Source organism: Anoplopoma fimbria, chromosome 12 (genome assembly GCF_027596085.1).
Source record: "Anoplopoma fimbria isolate UVic2021 breed Golden Eagle Sablefish chromosome 12, Afim_UVic_2022, whole genome shotgun sequence".
In the NCBI taxonomy this organism is placed as follows: domain Eukaryota; kingdom Metazoa; phylum Chordata; class Actinopteri; order Perciformes; family Anoplopomatidae; genus Anoplopoma; species Anoplopoma fimbria.
Window position 1 is genome coordinate 19,296,702 of NC_072460.1, and position 16,015 is coordinate 19,312,716.

Here is a 16,015-nt window from a genome sequence, read left to right on the forward strand (position 1 = left end):
ATATAAAAAACTGGGAGATATGATTAAAATCTTTCTGGTTAAAAGTGCTTGAAAGACAAACAGGTGTGATGTTGAGAGCAAAACAACATATTTATAGCAGTATTTAGTGAAGAAATCAAAGGAAGAGATCTTGTATATATTAAAAATGTGTGACATATGGATTCCCCTTTGGCGATTTATTCTAATTTAAATCTAGGCTCATTTTATTATTTTAGACCATATTAGTTACATTTGCCTAATTGAGCAAACATAATCCTTGTCACAATAAAAACCCACAGAGAACAGATAAGTATATCTTTAATAATGGACATGATCAAATCTAAGTATGTGATAGTGACCTCTGATACAATGGATATTAAATTCAGGGGTGACTTTAAAACATTTTTTTTTTGCATAAATTTTCTATAATCCAATACCAGTAATATAACTCTGATTGCTCCACAATCATACTCCCTCTCTTTTCTTTCATTCTTGCATACACACAATACAGCAAGCAAGTTGAAAAAAAAAGAGTCACACAACATTTACCATATAGGCTAGTCTCTGGGTTTTCATACACTTGACAATAAATCAGTTAAGTATAATGCTACAGTTAAACATTTTGAGGCGATCTCAGTTAGAAATGCCGTTACATTAAAGCTTACATTTTCTGAGGATGATGTGGACAGGTTATAGCAATGGAAATGATGCCAAGATTATAATTCTGTTAAGAAAGAACAAGAAACAAAAAGAGAAAAAACAAAGTAACAGGCCTGGCTCGAGTCTTAAAAGCAGAACATGCTACATTTCCTCCAGAATTCCATAAACAGAGACTTCCTGTTCGAACAGTGGGGAAATAAAAGTCACTGTAACAGGGAAATAAGACAGAAAGCAAATTTTGTGTTGATAAGACCTGAACTCATACAGTATATTTGTAATTCCATCCTTTAAATAAGAAAGAGAGGGACCACCTTTAAGAGCGTTTGATCTCTATAGACATCTTTTCCCTGAATCTCTAGTTGGAAATTTTTGAGGTACAGTTCCGGAAAAAGAAAAATACAAATTTCCTTTACAGCCAAAAGTAAATGTTAAGGCTCTGCTCTAGGAGAAACAACATCCCACATATTCTCCACCTTAATGTTAAATTACTCCATCTGTAGGTCAGGTGATTTTTCAAAATATTTTCCTAACATTTACGCCTTCTAACGTCAACCTTTCACGATTATTTCTATGCATACAGAGACTTTCAGTGTACACACTCCCAACCAAGTAAAACACCCCTCACATGAAAAAAGGGGCAGTATAGAAGTTATTTTTTTCCATCTGATAATATAAAATTACAACTGGCCACAGACAGATAGCAGACATTTGTCAATAAAGTCATGTTCACTCGTTAAGATTAATCAATACAAGCACTTAACATTTCTCCAACACACAAACCACAAAGTGAACAGTCACTGAATATCAGCAGCATGTTGTCAAGAGATTTTCAAAAAACAGACGTGCAGATATTTGTTACTTATATTTAGTTAAGAATGCAAGTTCCGGGGTAGCGATAGAGATTTGTAAGGCTAAAAAATAGAGAAAAAACAAGAAAAATACATTTTATTGAAGCGATTCAACTGGTGGAACTAGCTTCATCCCTGCACGCATCTTAAAGACTGGGAGCCAGGAGCATTGTGGGTCAAAAAGTTTGTTGTGGGCCAAAGTCAACATAATTAAATAGAAAAAAATATTAGTTTCAATTTCTTTATGTCCTTGTGTTCCTTTTTTAAAATCAAAATTCCGTCGACAATCTTCTTCTGTTTACTTTTGGCGATCCTGCAAAAGAGAATAAAAAATAAAATTAAAATGAAATCAAGAAATTTTTTGACAAATTATTATCACATAATTTACATCTGTGATATTCCAGGACAACTCCATGTGATTTATAGAGATAAAATACAAAAGTCGTATTTAACAAAAAAAAGGATACAGATACCATTATTAGACTGAGTGGAATTCTATTGTGATAAATTGAATAGACAAAGAAAACTAGATACTGAAGCTGTTTTAAACATTTGAGGCAGAACAGTTAAACACAGACAAATGCATCAAAGATCAATTTGATTACTTTATATATGTAATTCTGCATGCATTTGTCCTACAGTTATATATATCAATATCAGACTTTACCTGATCGATTCGGGGTCGGCTCTGTATTGGGGCAGGCTCATAGCTCTGTTAAAAAAAACAAAAACATGCAAAATCTTATTTAAAAATATCAACATCAATTTGAGAACTTAATTATTTCATCAGCAAACCACTTTCAAATCGTTGACCATTTGATACAGATTCAACTAAAAGGAAATTAGCTTACAAAGAATGGACTGTATGAATGCAGGGAGACGGGGGAAAGAAAAGAGCAGTCTGACTTTTTCAGAGCAGGAGAGGATCCACTATATTTATATTTAATTTCAGCCTTCCCTTCCAACATTAATTGCTTAAAAAAAAAAAAGAAATCCAAAACAAGATGGCTTTAATGTGTGCACTGGGTTTCATAACAGTCTCTGTCTCAGGGGTTTTCACCAGTCAAACAAGAGGCTAAAACAGCACAAAAATACACCTGCCACTAAATCATTATGTAAAAGGTTCATCATCAGATCTTAAAACACTTTTATTGTTATTTTTTGGACAGGGCGACTTATTATTGGGCCAAAATTAAAATCAGCTCAATACTATTATTTTATTTTGAAGTCTAATCTTGATCAGGTCCAAAGAAAATCAATATATCACTGGGGAGGCCTTATTTTTGTTTTTGCACAGTCCCTTAATATCTTTACTCCTTATTTAAAAGTGTCACATGTTAAGACTAAAAGTAAATATCTACCTTTTTCACCACCTCCTCCTCCTCCTGCTTCTTCTCATAGTGGGAAAAGTCGTCAAAGAGGGAGGTGGTGTGTTTGTACTGGGCGATGATCTTGAGAACCTGCTTCGCCTTTTCCAGAGGAACCTCTTGAGTGTCGCGTGAGTTGGTGACCGGCTTGTTGTCATTGTTCTCCAGGCGGATGTGGCGCAGCTGGCTGTTAGGCACGTCCTTAACAAACAACCAGTTCACATCAAACTTGCCCTTCCACTTGTCCTGCGCCCAAACCCCAGCGCTGGTGCCGTAGTCCACGGGCGAGCGCATTTCGGCCACGCCGCAGAAATGGCCGCTGCCGTTGACACTGAACAACAAGTAGACGGGACCTTTAGAGTTCATGGCTCTGAAGGCTGAATCCAAACGCTTGTTGCCGTGCTCCGTGCTGCACCAGATGGAGTACTTGATGGAGCGGTGGATGTCGTCCTCAGAGTAGCTCTTGATGATGAACACGCGTCCGTTTTTCAGGCTCCAGTCAAACTCCTTGGGGTTGTAGCTGTGGGCCGCCCGCAGCTTCTCCAGCACAGGGTGGGACTCTGATCCCGGCTCTGGAGGCACACCCCCCACGCCCCCTCCGTTACCAACACCGCCACCGTTGGAGGAGCCGCTGCTGTCCAGGCTTCCACCGCCGTAGCACAGGTTGCGGTTGCGTGGGGCTATCCAGCGGGTCTGAGGTGTTGGAGCGGAGTTGTGGTTCTGGTAAGACTGCGGAGGAGGAGGTGGAGGACCCTGCATGGTCATCTGCTGCACGAGGGACTGGGCAGACTGTATGGACTGTTGAAGGGGGGGTAGGAGACTGTGGGCATGGGAGTGAAGCTGGGGCTGTTGGTGATGGTGGTGGTGGTGATGATGTTGGGGCAAAGGAGGGGCCATCTTAGTAAGAGCCCCTTTATTATCCCATGTATCAATGTCCATGTTGTGTTTAATGGGGGGTGGAGGCAGACCTCCTCCAGCTATGGGTGTGCCAGGTTTGTTCTTGGTCTTTTGTTGCTGCAGCTTGGCAGGTTTACTAGCAATAGCAGCCCACGATGTCTGTTTCGGAGGGGGCATTCCAATTGGTGTGCCACCGTTGCCCGTGGCAACAGCTGCAGCCACACTGCCACCTCCGAGGGAGCCTGCGTTCTTCACACCCGAGCCACCTCCAGTCACGTCCCCACCTATTTTTAAGCCCAGCATGCCCTGCTCAATGCTGTTCATACCTGGTGCCTTGCTCAGGGTGTCACTATGGAAACCAGTCTGACCATCCGGGACTAAGGTGCCTCCTAGAGAGCTGGGTGGGTAGCTGTAACTCCCCCCATAGGCTGAGCTCTGAGTCTGCTGGCCCTGAGACCCACTGGTGCCCCAGGTTGAGAAGGCCGGGTTCTCCGGGAAAAAGTTAAACCTGTGAGGATAGATGCTGCTGCTGAGCCCCCCCGGCTGCCCGAACACTGTGTCGTGCATGAAATGATGGTCTCCATTGCTGAGGGGGGCATAGGGGGTCAGGTAGGGAATTGGTGGGTCACCCCCTGTGGACCAAGGAGCCTCACTGAGAGGGTAAGGAAATCCAATGGAGGGGGCATAGTAGCTGGACAGGTAAGGGTCTGTCATGGATTGATAGCTGTTGTTCTACAAACACAAATAGAATTAAGATAATTTGTTAGGTCTACAAGATGCAGCGATATTGAATAATTTTAGTGCAACAAAAGACATTTCAAGGATGTTTCCTACCTGATTAGACTGGTTGGTGAGATAAGGCTCAAAGTCATTGTCATGAACTGTTTCCTTCTGGTGGAGCGAGCCGTTCTGCACTGAAACTGGGAAGGCTGCAATAAAATTAAACTCTTTATGAAGCTGGAATAAACACATACCCCCAAGCAAACCCTAATGATGCCAAGTCTAAATATCAACATTGTATAAACCGGAAATTACAACATCACAGATTTTCTATGCAAGTTAAACGTCTTCTGCACAAGTGCTCGTAGCTTGTTTTCAACATCCAGTAACAGTGTACAACCCATTCTATTATATCTGTAATTAAGACATAGTCTGAGAATTGAAAGAGGAGTCCATGGGTGTGTGGTGCTGTATAGTGATTTAAAATGATTACCCTGTCTGCTGGATAAACACTGCCTTTGGAGGAGATGACCTTTAGGAAAGTACAAGGTGTTTTCTATTGATAAGCTGTTTGCTTTTATGATTGTGCATGTGCATTAGAGCACACAACTACAAAGCAAACACATGTAGACAAATATGTAACAATACAAATACATTATTTAGTGCTATGGAAACATCTGTCTTCTGTTGACATAAGGGCCGCATCAAAACACAGGTGTATCAGATATATACCATCAGTTCTCTAAACAGGTTTATGTGCCACATATTTTGGATACAGCAACATTTAATAAAAAAAAAAAAAAAAAGGTTCAGCAGACATTTTTTTTTTTAATCTTACCTTTGCTTGCATCTTGTCCTTTCGTTGTCTTAGATTTCACAGAGAAAGAAGGAATGCATGTGAAATGAGAAAAACACAACGCTTGCATGGGTCTCCAATGTTATTCAAAGCAGCAAAGTGACATGACTGACTGACACATGCAGCACATTATAATAATAATAATAATAATAATAATAATAATAATAATAATAATAATGCATTATTTCACCCACTGCACGCTGTGGCCTTTGATTACTATCAGAGAGCAGATTTGTAGCTTATCCACCCTCCCTGTTGGCTAACTAGCTGCCTAGCTTTGGGAATGGTGGCATCGTCTTCAGAGTGGGATGCACACACACACACACGCACACGCACGCACGCACACACACACACACACGCATGCACGCACGGCCCCGCACACAAACACACACCTCTGCTCTCTTTTTATTTTTTGGGGGGGGTAACAAAGTGCTCCTGCTCGCTTCTTACCTGAGGGTCAATACTAGCGGCAGACATCATTCATCCACCAGGTTGTTGTGTCGGACTGAAGAAACCCCGCACAGCACGCACAGTGTGTAAGCTGCAGGCTAATGGCTGGAGACGCGGTTCTCCCTCCTGATCCGCGGTGCTTCTCTAACACTTCACCCCGGTGAGCAGCAGCCGTGAGCCGGTGTCTCTGCTCGTCGTCGCCCTGGCTGGATCTCTGCGCTGCCCTGTCGACATTAATCCAGCGGGGCTTCAATCCGCTCCGACCCCCTCGCCGTTAAATTAAAATCCAACCAGCCTCGGTGGCCCTGCTCGCTTTGCCCCAATGGCAGCTTCATCCGGGGTCTGTGGGGCGGAAGTGACGTCGGTGACGTAGACGACGCAGCCACGGCTGACGTTACCTAGCAGCAGCAAAGAAATAAATAAATTATTATAAATAATAACTATATGATCACTCTTATGGGTTAATATTATATTCATTGTGTCAAATGGAGAAATAGTATATACATTTTATTTAATAAATATATACAGTACCAGTCAAAAGTTTGGACACACCTTCTCATTCAATTTTTTCTTTCTTTATTTTCTTTATTTTTTTTTCTTTATTCTTTTTATTTTATTTTTTCCTACATTGTAAATTAATATTGAAGACATCCAAACTTGAAGGAACACATATGGAATTATGTGGTAAACAAACAAATGCTCAACAAACCAGAATATCATTTTTTATATATAACAAAAAAATTCTACATTGTAGATTAATATTGAAGACATCCAAATATGAATATATATATATATATATATATAAACAAATATCAACAAATATATATATATATATATATTTAAGTAGTTGAATGAGAAGGTATGTCCAAACTTTTGACTGGTACTGTATATGATCACCCTTATGGGTTAATATTATATTCATTGTATCAAATGGAGAAATATTAAGCCCACCTTTTGTTTGGTTTATACATTTTATTTTAAAAAATATATTTTTTTTGTCATCACTTGCTTCCTAGTAAAATTGGTTGTTCCTCTTTCATTTTTGTTCTGAGGTTTTCTCACGTGAGGAATGTGACTGTCGACATGTGGCTCTCATTCATTCTGCCACTTGATATGTTGTGGTTGGACGGTATTTGCTGTTTTTTTTTCAATGAGGAACAATGAGATTGTTCCTCATTTTTTTAAATAACGTTTGTATTGTATTATGATATATGCATTTGTTCTGCAACATCTTGTATTTTCTTTGTGTTCAATAAATAAGGTTGACATGGAAAAAAAAGCAGCAATAGATTATGAAAAAAACACTGTTTTCTAATGAATTAGCTCTGGTCTATTTGTTCATCTGTGGCAGTGTTATATTTTTGCTCCACAGGTAATATGACATAACATAATTTATGTATTTGTCATTGTACCACACATGGTTGCACAACGAAATACAAGTTGTAGCCCCGTTTACACTACTGATACATATATATAGATATTTAAATTAGAATAGAATAAAATGAAAACAAACAAAATATACTGTTGTATATGTAAATCCTTATAAAATGATACATAAAAGAAAGACAAATTATCAAAGGGCAGGGGAAAAAACACTTTAGTCATAGCAATGTTAAATAATAAAGAAATTTGTGCAACAACACAATACCAGCTGTGTATGAGCATTGTTTATTTCACTCAATAAGATCATACACTACACAAGTTAGAATTGTCACTTTTAAAAACTGAAATGATACATTATAAATAATTTATACATTTTGCAAAATCATCTGAAAGGATCTGCTAGGCATAATTATTTAATAATAATAATAATAATACATTTTATTTGTATTGCGCTTTAAAAGGTATTCAAAGGCACTTTACATGATAAAGACAGAAACAAAAGAAATAAAAATGTAAACAAGGCAGAGAGATGATATTATAACAGAAATAAACAAAACAACAACAAGACAAAAAGACATACTTATAACTAGCATCACAGGTTGAAAGCAGATTTAAATAGATGAGTTTTAAGTGCAGTTTTGAAAGTGGCGAGTGACGGGGAATGTCTGATGTGCTGGGGGAGAGAGTTCCAGAGGGAGGGGGCAGCAATGGAGAAGGCCCTGTCCCCCCAGGTTCGGTGCTTAGACCGATTAGGGGGTGAGGAGGTTGGCATCGGTGGATCTGAGGTTGCGGGTGGGAGTGTATCGGTGTAGGAGATCGGAGAGGTATGACGGGGCGAGGTTGTGAAGGGTTTTGAATGTAATGAGGAGAATCCTGAACTGTATTCTTTGTTGTATGGGGAGCCAGTGGAGGTTTTGAAGGACTGGGGTGATGTGGTCTCTGGTGCAGGAGTAGGAGAGCAGACGGGCAGCGGAGTTTTGGATGTATTGTAGTTTGTTGATTATTTTGGTGGATGTGCCGTACAGGATGCTGTTGCAGGCGTTTTTTGTGATCTATTTACATCTTTTTAATCACTTTTCTTTTGTACTTGAGTGCTTTATATCAAGAGACTTCTATCTCTTTCCCACGCACACACACACGCACGCACGCACGCACGCACGCACGCACGCACACACACACACACACACACACACACACACACACACACACACACACACACACACACACACACACACACACACACACCCACACACACACACCCCACACACACACACACACAGAGGTAGATTTAAATCTAGATTTACAGCATTTGAGGCCTGAGTAGAAACAGGGTGGGGGTTTCTGGCACAACTTTACCTACTTCCAAGGTACACAGAGAAGAGAAAAAGACTGAAGAGGTCAAAACTTCAGCAACACTTGTGACATATAGAACAACAGTATTGTTTAGATCAACACATTTTGGTGTGTTGTTTTGCAACAGGTGTTTTAATTGACAAATATAAGCTAAACCAATTACATGATGACGGTCTTCAAAGTCCCCCTTCTCTGCTCGGCTCCTTCCTGGTTTTCCTCAACCACTTTATTTGTGTGGTTATTTATAATCTAAGCAAAACAAAAGAAAAATACATTCTGTATTAGATGTTAAATAAATAAAATGGACAATGACGGATTACAATGGGTGGAAAATAAAATGTAATGACAATCATGCCACAGAAACCTACCTGCAGGTTTTTACACTAGAAGAGCAACTGAGAGGGTTTGGATGGATGATACAAATCATCAATGAAATTAACTAAAATAAGAAAGAACAACATAAATGAATGATACAAAGCAAATCAACGTCAGTGTAAAAGACAAAAAAACAAAATGGGAAGGCAAGGTTGTGCATTTTCTCTTTACTGTATAAAATACTTAAAATAGATAATGCATATAAAAGTAATCATATTTGCTGGAATGCTATCCATGGTGTCTATCAGGAGCATACTTACAGCTGTCTTCTTCATCTGAGAAAGTGATGACGATGTAGCAGGCATAAACAAATCCCGGGAGCTTTGGGAATTAACACAAACATGTATAAAAGTGAATCACAGTGTAGTGGGAGGTTTTCAAATCGTCCTCAATTTTCTGTCTTTTACATTTCAAAAGCATTATTCATCACAAAGCATGGTTAAGAAACACTCTCTTGGTGGAAATAACCTGAACAATTTCCCAGAAGACATTTTGAACTGTGACAGTAGGAAAAGCACAGTAGGAAATTTAAAAATGAATGATGGCTGAATTCTATTTAGCTGCTTCCTTCATTTTAAAGATAAAAGCTGTGCCAAGATAAGATAAGATAAGATAAGATAAGATAAGATAAGATAAGATAAGATAAGATAAGATAAGATAAGATAAGATAATCCTTTATTAGTCCCGCAGCGGGGAAATTTGCAGGATTACAGCAGCATAGGGTAAAGTGCACACAAGAGACAGTAAAAGAAAGACAAGATAAAAAATAAAATGCAACAAAAAACAACTATTATAACTATAATTGCACGGTGTATTTGTATTGCACAGGTTTTTAGTGTCATGTGGACTACTGGGAGCAGAGCTGGTTGTGCAGCCTGACAGCAGCAGGAAGGAAGGACCTGCGGTACCTCTCCTTCACACACCGGGGGTGAAGCAGCCGGTGGCTGAAGGAGCTGCACAGAGCTGCCAGGGTGTCCCGCATGGGGTGGGAGGTGTTGTTCATCAGGGATGATAGCTTGGCCATCATCCTCCTGTCTCCCACCACCTCCACCGTATCCAGTGGACACCCCAGCACACTGCTGGCTTTCCTGATAAGCTTGTTCAGTCTCTTCCTGTCAGCTCAGTCTCTTCCTGTCAAACGACTCCTGTGTAAAAATCTTTTTGTGTTTGCAGATCTACAGTCTCATATGTGCAGTAACATAAATGTCACAAGATTTCTTAGATTTTAGATTGTTGTTTCGATATTTATAGTTATTTATGATCAATTCCACATATTGTTTTTTAAGCTTGCAGCTTATGAATGTTTTTATGTTTATGAAAAATTGCACTTTTCTTGCAGTATGTAGGCCTACTGTGTGTGTATCTGTTGATCTGATTGGCGAGCTGCTTTATTCAATTGCTATAAAAGACACAGTATTAGTCAATTAAATGTAAACATGATAACAAAAAACGAGAGGCTGAGATGCTCAGCAGCAGTCTAAATACCACCAAACACCAGTGTGATAACGTGGTGCCATTTTTAAATGTTCCAGGACGGTTTTCCAATTTAGAGTTGCTGTTACTAGGCAACAGTCCATTCCTGTGTTTGCATATTTACTCATATGAGAAGAATATTAAATGTTAAATATTGCTTTTAATTTAAGTTTTTAAAGCATCATAGAGTGATTCTTTAGACATTTTAAACTGTTTAAATGCATAAGTACATAATAGGACTTAATGAATGAGTTTCTTATGTCAGTGTTTGAGACTCACTGATACGAGGAGCTGGGCGATGCAGTGCAGGATTTCGATGTACTGGTATTCCAGCCAGCAGCTCAGCACTGTGGTCAGCTCGGGGTTCTGCTGGTTCTGCTGGTTCTGCCACCCGGCGGAGGGAAGGCCGTCGCTCTCACACCCCGGCCCGTTGTCCTTCCACCAGGAGCGATGCGGCGATACTCCCAGAGAGAGGATGTCACTGTCCTGCAGGGACGAAACAGGCAGAAGAGAAACTTTTCAGCTTTCAGGTTCTTGGAGATATTTCTGCTTTATTGGACTTTGTGCAATAGAAAATGTAAAATCTCACATTTAAAAGAAGGATGGTAGAGAAATCTGACCTACATTTTTTTAAAGTTAAATGTTTTATGTATATGAAATGTGATAATAGATTTAATTTCAAAGTTAAGTATATGTAAAGAGAAATTATCATATATTAATTATAATTAAAAGCGGGCATGGGCTTCAGTTATTTTCTGATTGCTCTGATTTTTCTAAAGTCTTTCATATCTATTCTCAGACATCTATTCTACCAGTTTGAGCTTTTTTTTTTATACTTCCAGCACCTTATCTAAGATAAAGCCGAGTGAGGCAGTGGTTATCCTGCATTAACCTATAGCGTTATGTCTTATAAAAGTAGTTCAAAGTGAAGATGGGAAAAGAAAATGATGTTACAGATAGAACAGATTAAAACCTATAAATGATGTATAGTTATGCTTTAAACACAACACAGCAATGAGTCCAGGGAGAAAGTGTAAGATGAAGCTCCATTGTGTAGTCATGCTGTTGGTTCATTACGCTCTGTGGTAATAAGTAATAAATTGGAAAACAGTAGAAACCTCTTGCATTCATAATTGTTGATTCATTTTTAAGTAATTTGTAGAAATAGATCAGAAGGCATCGACAGACCCCGAAGTTGTTTTAAAAACTTCTTCACGCTCACCATCAGGAAAAAAACAAAAACAAAATTTATTAACAACTTAATGATTAAAAACCTTGTACTTGTGGAGCCAAAATCAGCAAATATCATGAATACCTTTCTGTCAACATATCATATAGTCAGTTATTTATTTTTTTTACTTCTAATACAACCACAGGTACAACTTCCACCACTTTTACTACTATTGATAATCATCATATTTTTTTTTATACTAAATCATTTTTGTCTAATATTGTCATCGCCATCAATAAAGATCAATATGTTTCACAATGCAGATAGGAGACCCAAACAGCCACTGTCAACAGAAACAAAGTGTAAACTGTTGATCATGTGACTGCAGGTCCTGAGACATGAGAAGAGCTGAACTCTGTATTTAGGAGCTGAGGCTGTGTGAGTCTCTAATTAAGACACTTATGTGACAGTTAGACTTACCTTTGAAAGGCCTCCCAAATCCAAGTAGAGACAGCTGACAAAGACATTCCAGCCGACCCACAACAACGTCCACAGCAGGTACTGAGGACACAAAGACAGTGAAGATTAATAAAACTAACAATCCTTCATGTGGTCAAAGTGAAACACAGGGCTTCTCTTTTTTCTTTCAAATGTCCTAATTCTTAATGACAGTGTGTTAAGATACTCTGAGGCATAAGATGATTAAAGAGAGAAAAAAGAGGGCTAAATATTTCTGTTACACAAAACTATGTGTATTTTTTTAGATAACTTTTACCTAAATGTTGCTTTTTTTTCTTTTGAAATACCAGATCTGGCCTACCTAAAAGGCTGATCTTAGGAATGATTGTTACTGGTGTTATTGTTTTTCTTTCTTTTTGTAATACAACACACTCTCACATTGTCAAACAGACATATACACACACCCATCTCGGATCACTCGATGTTTTTAATATTTTAAATGAATAGTTTGACATTGCACAATTTAATAAATGCTTTTTTTTGTGTTGATGATAAGATCGATACCTCTCACGTGTCTGTAGGTTAACAATGAAGCTACAGCCAGGAGCCGGTTATCTTAGCTTAGCTTAGCATAAGGACTGGAAACAGGGGTAAACAGCTAGCGTGGCTCTGACAAAAAGGTAACAAAATCCACCTACCAGCACCTCTAAAGCTCACTAATTAACATGTTCTATTATGTATGTTTAATCTGAACAGAAACTCTAGTGTTAAAACAACAATTTTCTTTTTTACATTGGAATATGCGCAAGACTATTTTAAGCCTGGAGGAGTAACGTGTGAATTATCTTTAGAGGTTTCAGAGGGCAGATTTTGTAACAATAAGACTAGCTGTTTCCAATCTTTATGCTCAGACAAGCTAACCGGCTGCTATCTGTAGCTTCCTGATGATTGAACAGACATAAGTGAAGAATAACTTATTTTATCCAACTCAAGGAAGCAAAAAAGTGTATTTCTTAAAAGGTCAAACTACTCTAACAAGCAAAATAAAAAAGTAACCAATAAACCAAGATCGAGTATTCAACGCTTTAACATAAACGTTTTTGCAAGCTCCTAAAGAACAATCAGACAGTTCCCTCACCATAACAACAAAGCGTGATCTGTACTGGATGACACCAAACAGGCCCAGGATGACCATGATGATGTGGAAGAAGTTGATCATGATGGGAGCCCATTGGTAGCCCAGGAAGTCAAACACCTGCCTCTCCAGCGCCATTATCTGGAGGGGTCAACGGGAGCAGAGACAGAGTTTAGTGACATGATGACTTATAAAATAAATAAAATGCCCTGGCTTGTTTTTGGCAGCGTTAAGCGAGGGTCGAATAAGGACAGCGGGTGTCGTAGCTCTACAGATAGTATGGATTGTTTGGCTACAGAAATATAATTGACCTGACTTGAATCTCTTGCTTGTGCCTCTCACAAGGTTGTATCTTTGATTCTTATAAGTTGTCAAGGCAACCGAGCCGTGGGGGACAAAGACAGAGCTGATTGAAGTGTTATGTCCTCTGAGGCTGGAGCCCCAGTGAGTCATGAAGGGGGGGCAGGGTGGAAAACAGAGAGCAGCAGGACAAAGTGGGTGCAGCCCCTCATTGTGGTGGTTGTAGTGGTGTGATGCCTTTCATATAAGCTCCTCCAACTAAGCTTTATATTAACATTGATCACAAAATGTAGCGTTTATTAGAGCTGCGGCAATTCATCTGCAAAGTGTTTCTTTCAATAAAATGTCAGAAAGTAATGAAAAATGCTCAATAAAATCCCACAGAGCCCAATGTGAGGTCTTCAAATTGCTTGTTTTGCTTGAGCAACAGTCTAAAACCAAAAGATATTCAATGTTTTTTAACATAACACAAAGAAATCCTGCAAAAAGTAGCATTTGAGAAGCTGGAACCACCTCTAACTTGTGTTTCATTTTAGTTTTGGTGCAGAAACCTGAATGAATAACGAGAATGTTAATGAAAGGTCATGAAATGCAACACCAAAGAATGTGCTTAGCAGTTGTTTAAGTAGGCAATATAATATTGCAGCCTTAGGGTAAAACGAAAGATTCAATACTGTCAGAAAAAAATACAAAACATAAGCATATCAAAGCACCAACAAGTTAACTTACTTTCATAATGAACACAAATTATTTCTGCTATTTATTTCATTAAACATGTAGCTGCAATTTAGTGATTTTCATTAGTATAAGTTGTGAGATATCACCAGAGTGAAAGGTAGTAAGCAGATGTGTTTATGTGAAAGCTTCATGACAGAAAAACATCTCACCAACTGCAGACAACACAGGAGGATCAGCATGCATCGCGCCGAGCAGCAGCCCATCTTCCTCTCCTCTCCGCTGGCCCTGATGATGATGTTGATGAAGATGAAGATGCAGATGTGGATAACAACTGTGAAGTGAATGGATTTTTTTTTTTTTTTTTTTTTTTTAATTGCTCAAACACAAGCGCCAAATATCCAGAAGTGTGAGGATTCAGCGCACTTTACCTCAAGAGGATAACACGTAGGCTGTCCCTGTGTGGGAACCAAGGGGGAGGGGAGGCTGTATGAGAGGCGATTAGTGCCACGAGAAGCATGAGGGGGAAGCCCTGAAGGACACAGTCAGACTTGATGCTGTGAGGCTTTTGTCAATGCACAAACACTTCACATACTTTATGTGAATATTAGAAATCAACACAAACAAAACAGTTGGTGCTGAGTTGGGTGCTGTTAAACCACTGCAGAGGAGGACAATTTCATTAAAGACACAAGTAAAAGAGTCAAACTTCAAACAGTAAAAAAAACCATGAGCTTTATGTTTTGTTTCATGTATTAATTCTTTGATCATAACAGTTTCCGCATCACTCCACACATATTCGATTTTTCATCTCTTGAGTAACAAATAAGTCACATCATTTGTGGATGTCATGATTTATTTGTAAAGTCAGCTTCCATTGCCACATTTTTTTTTAACGAAATACTATTTTTTTCACCTCAGCCAATTTTTTTTCTAATTTCCAGCTCAAGTTCCCACAAAGGATTTTGACACATAAACTGAAAACCCTGCTGAGTTTATTAAGGCTATATAGGTGGTTTTGTGCAGTTCACAACTCACTAGATTCCCAAGAAGGTGATGTAAACCAAGCTGAAATAAATATATAATTTAGTACAGCAACAGAATCTGTAACAATCATGACGTGCCAAACATTCTCTCCCTGTAGCTTCTTGGAGTTTGAGGATTTGCTGTTTTTCTCTTCTTTTACATGGCTGCAAACAAATGTGTTTGAGTTTTGAACTTTTTGTCAAAGAGAACCAGCTATTTAAAGATGCTTGTGATATGCATCGGCTCTCTTTTCTGACATTTTATAAACTAAACAATTAATTAAGAAATAATTGCTAGAAAATAAATATCTTGTAAAGAAAAGAGAAAGGATGGTGTTCATGGTCACAAACTGACCTCACTTCCTATTTCCTCTTTTGCTCCTGACAGACCAGTAATGTTTGATACAGTTTCTATCTTCAAAACACCTCTCCTGGATGATTCTCCTGTTCCCCTCTCACTGTGGCATGGATCGACCCTCATACAGCAACACCGGCTGCTGCACCCTGATAGGCGGTTTCTCTCCTGCAGTGCCAGGTTGACGCCGGTACGTGGTGGTAGAGAGATGTGGAGGTGTGATGGCTTCAGAGGTGTGTGAGAGTGACAAGGTTATAACAAGACATTACTGGCCTACTTCTTTATCTTTAACTACATTTAAACTTTAAATATGTCGCAGATAAGACAACCTGTCAGACATTATTCTATTAGAATAACTTTCTAGAATAACATTCATTAAAGTGGAAATGGCATAATATGGTGGCTCTTAGGGGTCACTTGAAGCTCATAATTTCACTACTTCACATATATGCTGTATCTAAAGAGATCACTGATGGTTAGAACCAACAGTTTGACCTGTTGTTGTGTTGCTTTCTTTGACTAACTCTTCAGGTT

At 38.9% G+C, this 16,015-nt stretch overlaps 2 protein-coding genes across 3 annotated transcripts; both read right to left on the bottom strand.

Moving 5' to 3' along the window:
• On the bottom strand, positions 1 to 6,141 carry ythdf1 (YTH N6-methyladenosine RNA binding protein F1). Of its 2 annotated transcripts, XM_054608917.1 has the most exons (7): positions 5,778 to 6,141; positions 5,310 to 5,337; positions 4,965 to 5,003; positions 4,586 to 4,680; positions 2,849 to 4,483; positions 2,155 to 2,199; positions 2 to 1,800 (listed from the first exon to the last, which is right to left on the bottom strand). In XM_054608917.1, the coding sequence occupies exons 1-7, from the start codon at positions 5,805 to 5,807 to the stop codon at positions 1,786 to 1,788; spliced, it is 1,887 nt and encodes a 628-aa protein (XP_054464892.1). In that variant the 5' UTR covers positions 5,808 to 6,141; the 3' UTR covers positions 2 to 1,785. The 2 variants fall into 2 exon arrangements, with proteins under 2 accessions (XP_054464893.1, XP_054464892.1); XM_054608918.1 differs by lacking the exon at positions 4,965 to 5,003 and having other exon boundaries at positions 1 to 1,800.
• Positions 6,142 to 8,896: 2,755 nt separating this feature from the next.
• Positions 8,897 to 14,367, bottom strand: LOC129100276 (sodium/potassium-transporting ATPase subunit beta-1-interacting protein 3-like). The gene is made up of 6 exons (XM_054609868.1): positions 14,314 to 14,367; positions 13,130 to 13,267; positions 12,013 to 12,093; positions 10,641 to 10,847; positions 9,149 to 9,209; positions 8,897 to 8,952 (listed from the first exon to the last, which is right to left on the bottom strand). Exons 1-6 carry the CDS (start codon positions 14,365 to 14,367, stop codon positions 8,897 to 8,899), a joined length of 597 nt encoding a protein of 198 aa, XP_054465843.1.
• Between the last annotated feature and the right edge of the window lie 1,648 nt (positions 14,368 to 16,015).